We start from the raw sequence: 5,618 nt of genomic DNA on the forward strand, positions 1-5,618 counted from the left end.
CATTCCTGATTACCCATCACTGGGATGTGGCATTACAGGAAGCCATAGGGAATTGCCTTTATTTTTAAGAGAACATGATTTTCTCCTGAGGTATGTAAAAGAGTCTTTTTCTTCATCTGTGTGTTTTTTGTTTTTTGGGGTTTTTTTTAACTTCTTCTTAGTTTCTCAGGCATTATCTTTTTTTTCACTTAACATGGGGCCCTGCTTACTTCCTTGTATCCTTCTTCATGATTGTGGGAACTCTGGGGTAATGGGCGATTCTTGTTTTTGATAAGGAGGAGTGAACACATAACTGACAAGTGTGGATATGAGGATGTGCAGTGGTAGAGTCAGGGTGCTGTACATTAAAAATTGACAGTGGCTAATGAGTTTGGAGAACTGCCACAATAGGTATGCAGTGCCTTGTGCACTAGGGACTAACATGCTACTTCTTTGCCCACCCCTTTCTCATGATGACAAAAGATGAAGTAAAGGACCTACCTGCAGCTGGAGCTGGAGCCAAGGCAGCCAGCTGCCTCAAATGATACTTCATGTATATGTTGTAAAAGCAGTGAAGGAGAAACAGGCTGCTCTGATCCATTTTGACACACACCCAGAGTGAAAGGAGTATAGAGAGGTTGTGTGTAGGCCTTTGTAAGCAAGTAGTGTGAAATTTCTCAGTTTCAGATGAGATTTGCTGTAAGCTCTTGAGGACTCTTGAATTTCAAAGTCAAAATGTGCTGAAGATAAATATTGATGTAGAGAAAGGAAAATTCCTGTAAAGTTTCACTGTTTGCCTTGCTAACTGCCCCATACCATCTGGCACTATGCTCCAGAGCAGTGGAGAGAAGAATAATAAGACAGACTGCAAAGGGAAAAGTTTTTCTCATTTCAAATGCTATCCAGATCCTAGCCTTTCCATATCACTGTAATTCAGTGATGGAATTTGCTGCTATAAACATCTGCCTGTAGTGAATATCAAGGACAAAAGAACATTAGCATAAATGTATTATTTTGTCCCACTTAAATCTTTTCTGTTTTTCTTAATCTTACTTTCCTGATTATTGCTAACCAACAGAGTACAGGATTTGCATATCAATTTAAAGACCGCTGGGAATATTCCACCCTGATCTGCATTCTGTATAACGCTGTTAAATAGAGTAGCACAGAGATGTCATTCAGGACAGAATTTTGGCTAATTTCAACTTCCTAATGACATTTTCCTTCTAGTACTAACAGTAGATTTTAACTTGCAATATATCAAGGTTTCCAGTGTACCAGTGTTCTCAATACACTGTACTTAAGGGAACTATTTCTGTGAGCAAGGTGAAAAGTGATAAAATAAATTTCATGAATATTCATTCCCAGTAGAATTTAGAGGCAGCTACTTCCTGGTGCTGATGCTCCCAGCAGTGACTGTGAATTTAAAATTTTGCTAGTGCAAGGGCTTGCACAAGCAAATATTACATTGAAGCTTGGTATGTTTGTGTAAATTGACCTCTCAGTTGACTTCTGTCATATATTTGCACTGGGAATCTTCCCCTGGTAGTCATACTCTTTTAACAATGTAGGCAATGCTGTATGACATACCTGACTGTCTTTTGCAGGTCCATCTGAATTACTGGATATGGCAGACAGTGAAACGTAAGTACAACCTACTCTGCCCTTCACATGACGTGCATTAGCCTAGCAGACTTCTCTTGTTTTCCAAGTGCAAACTTTCAAATAAAAAAAACCCTTGTAAATTGGCACAGCTCTTTAAAAGCAAACAAAAGTCCCCCTAAACCCAAACAACCACCATCTCATATATGGCTTTCTGTCCTAAACCAAATGTTTCTTGAATTCCATAAAGCACTTCCTCTCTATTGCTTCCCATGCCTCCTCACTCTTTCTGGAGGAACAGAAGTCCTGCGTTGTACTTTGGTGTTTCTGGCATCCAGTTACTGAGGAACCAACCTGAAAAGTAAATTCCAGAAGTCAGGAAATTACTTTTCTTGCTCTACACCTTTTCTGCAGTTCCTTCTTCATTCATCCAGGGTGTTATACCCTAGCTGTCCCATGTGGCCACAACGTGTGCAGTTGAAGGTTTCTTTCAAGTAGCTAAAACTCCAAACTCCTCTGTTACTATTCAAAAACTCTTTACTTTCCAATTCCCAATTGCTCTACATCATGTTGTATAATCAAGATGCCACAAAGACTAGGTAAGGGAAGCATGAATAATCCTGGGAAGTGTGTGAAATATATGGAAAGTGAAAGTCATCTTCCTCATAGGGTTTAAGCCTACCGTTCATCATCCCACAGTGCCCTGCTGTTCTAACAGAGAACACCAGAAAGGCTCTGCACAAGGTACGTTTGCAGTCTAGGGATGATGTAGTCTGGATGGACTACTTGTTTTTCTTCACCCAGTAGCATAGCACAGCCATGCAAATAAAGTGCAAGTGACCATGGCTATGAGGGCTTCCCTTTACAAATGTTCATCTACTGCTAACACTTGAAAAGGGAAGGTTCAAGCTGTAACTGGCAGCATGAATTTCTGTTGATCTTCAGGGGGTAGTCAGATAGTACCCCACGCTGAATCTGGTTCTCATGCAGCAGAGGCAGATTCATTACAATGTCACTTAGTAACATTTCAACTTACCTTGTTGTGGACTGAGGCTGAAGTTCCTTTATGCACTCTCACTTTCTGGGTAGGTAAGTGCAAGATATGTCCTATTACATGTATTTTTTGTCATTTGTTACTTTGGAAGTTATGTACTGGCTACTTGTGCATTGCGGGCTTTCCTACTGAGTTAAAGGGTGTAGATGCTAAGGGAGCGAGTGCACAAGTATACCTCTGCCAGCAAGAGAGAACCTCACAGAAATAAGGAACCCTTTTCTGTCTTCTGCACCTCATACTTCATAAATGTCCATATGTTGGTGTGATGTGTCTCACTGACAGTTTCTGTCCTTTGGTCTAGGGGTGAGACGGCGTTACACAAGGCAGCCTGCCAGCGTCATCGCGCTGTCTGCCAGCTCCTGGTGGATGCGGGAGCCTCTCTGAGGAAGACGGACTCCAAGGTAACCCAGCCCCCTGAGCCAGTTTTAAACTACTGCAGCTAAGTGAGACTGATCCACATCCGTCCCTGATGTTCACAGCATTGAGGCTTCCTCATGTGTGCTAAAAGCAGTTCTGTTTAAACAAGCTATTTTTATTTAGAAAACTGTATTGATTTTAGCAAGTACAAGAGACTTCAGTGCAGTCCCCAACGTGGGTCTTCTTCACCATTCTGAGAGCCTGGCCTCAAACTTTTTGGTGCACTGGATGTGAATGAGACATCTCCATGGCACAGCAGCATCTTCCTCCTGTGTGGTCAAAAGAGAGGCCTGTGGGCAAGGACCACCTGAGGGAGCTTTGGTTTGTGATTGCATAGCATCTGGGAGGCTTGATTATTATGGCTGACTTGCTTTGTGAGGATGGTTGACCATTTTCTTTTGCCCTCACTTACCCCTATACTCATTGATGTGACATCAACCACAACCCTTCCTTGGTGTATGCTTGGATGAGAAAGAAGTCTGGGCAAAATTAAAGCCTAGGAATATTCTGTCAATACAACAATCTGACCACTTAGCAACACAGTCCAGAAGCTGCCCCTCTGGCATTTCTGAACATAAGCATCCTGCGATCAGCAGTTGAGAGGTGATTGCATCTCTGGGTTCCTAAGTCAGAAGCACCTTTGCTGCAGCAAGACAATTCAAAATAATTCCTACTGTATTGTGCTGTGTAGGGTAGCCTATAAGGGGGAGAAAGATCATCTGTTTTTCAGATAAGAGTGCTGTACATTGCAAAAGATAATTTCTGCAACAGCTGAAATCCAGACAGGTGGTTTTGACTTGTAAATCTTCATCTGCCCAAAAATCCAAGGAGCAAGAGTGGGTTTTGTGGAGATACATTAACGTATTTCAAATATTTTTTCACAGTTCAGGATCAAGACTTGTGGTCCAGTTTAACAGTATTTGTAAGATAGCTCATATAAGAGTAGCAAATGGATGCACTGAAAAATTATTTGTACTTGAGGTAGAATGAGACACATTGAACTCATCTCAAATGTTGGGCATTACTCTCTGCACATCCTTAGCAAAGTGTGTAGCCTGTGAAGTGCATTAGTGTCACCTTGCAGTACTCTGCATCATATTTGTTTACATAGGCATTGTAGCCCTAGAATGGAAAATCATTTCCTTCCAGCATGTGAGCCCTTCTGTGTGATGTATCAGATAGCATGTCCTCGGCGAACTGTATGCTTTGTCGTAAATGACACAAGAACTTTCAAAATCTTCAGAATGTCATGACTGATAGAAAAACATAGCACCAACTTGTACAACAAGTCAGTTCTCCAGATTTGCTTCTCTCCTTCCTGCAGTAATTTCTCTGGTTTATGCTTTCATCTGTTCTTCTAAACATGTTAGCACAAGACTTTCTCTTCATGTTTCTTTATTATAGGGTAAGACCCCTCGTGACAGGGCTCAGCAAGCTGGTGACCCAGATCTGGCCTCATACCTGGAGAGTCGACAAAACTACCAAATGGTTTCCCATGAGGACCTGGAGACAGCAGTCTGATGTCTGAAAACATCAAAGAGGATCCTTGGAAATCACAAGGCTGCACCTGAGGCACTCGGGCATCATGTCAGGAAGAAGCTGATGGAATCAACGTGTCTCTCACTCTCATGGAAAATACCTGAGGACATGCCACCAGTTTCTAAGGGCTACTGAGTCTTGCCACGGAACAGTTAGGTTCCATAAGTTAGCCCATGATGGACGAGGCGGGGCACTCAAAGGTCTGTGGAATTCATGGGCCATGGAAATTTACCTTTATTGCTTCCAGCAAGTAGCATGAACTTCTCCCATGTTCATCTGTATAATTTATTAAAAAAAAAAAAGAAAAGAAAAAAGGAAGCAGAAAAGAGGCTGTGGGGGAACCAAACTAACTGGGACATTAAAATACCCAAACAGGCCCTCCTCCATCCCTACAGTTTTATGCATTCCTTTTATTCTCCCATTCCTCTCACTTTTCATCAGTTAAATAGTACCTGTTTCCTTGGTGTTAAGTTCACAAATGGTCAGGCAGTCGCAAAAAATTTGAGGCACTCTGGATGCCCTTAAGAAAAACCAAACATTTTTACTGGCTGCATTCCCTCACTTGCCATCCTCTTGGAAGCTGCATCCCCATTGCTCCATCACTGCAGAGTTTTCTCACTGTTGGAGAGGACTCTGCCTATTGCCTTGTTTCCCAGAGTGTGAGACAGTTAGATTTACAGGAGTAACAAAACCTAACCTCCTGGTTGTTGCTGGGTATATGGTTATGGTACCCTCATGAGACAGTAATTTGTATGGAAAGGAGTTATATGGGATACACCACATTCTATGGCAGAGCAGAATATTACCAGCAAGGTTTCTTAAGTCACTATTGTGCATATAATGACTGACCCGATTCTGCTCAGGTTTCAGGCCTGCCTAAGAGTTGATCACTATTTTCTGCTTTTGAAAGGATGGGTTTTACACTGGGGAGAGATTTGTGCAAGATGGAGGGGATTCTGGTGGACTGACTTCTGGACTCAGCCCCCTCAGCATTGCAGCCAGATGTAGGAAGACCTAGAACATCAGC

At 42.2% G+C, this 5,618-nt stretch overlaps 1 protein-coding gene across 1 annotated transcript in view; it reads left to right on the plus strand.

Moving 5' to 3' along the window:
* Positions 1-5,049, plus strand: part of LOC103780414 (diacylglycerol kinase iota-like) — a 12,325-nt gene extending 7,276 nt beyond the window's left edge. Inside the window, exons 2-4 of the mRNA XM_008948085.1 lie at positions 1,587-1,623; positions 2,937-3,036; positions 4,457-5,049. Coding sequence (XP_008946333.1) covers positions 1,587-1,623; positions 2,937-3,036; positions 4,457-4,573 — 254 coding nt within the window. The 3' untranslated portion in view covers positions 4,574-5,049. The remainder of the gene's footprint in view (positions 1-1,586; positions 1,624-2,936; positions 3,037-4,456) is intronic.
* The last annotated feature ends 569 nt before the right edge of the window (positions 5,050-5,618 follow it).

This window comes from Merops nubicus, unplaced genomic scaffold, assembly GCF_000691845.1.
Source record: "Merops nubicus isolate BGI_N331 unplaced genomic scaffold, ASM69184v1 scaffold8149, whole genome shotgun sequence".
NCBI classification, from domain to species: domain Eukaryota; kingdom Metazoa; phylum Chordata; class Aves; order Coraciiformes; family Meropidae; genus Merops; species Merops nubicus.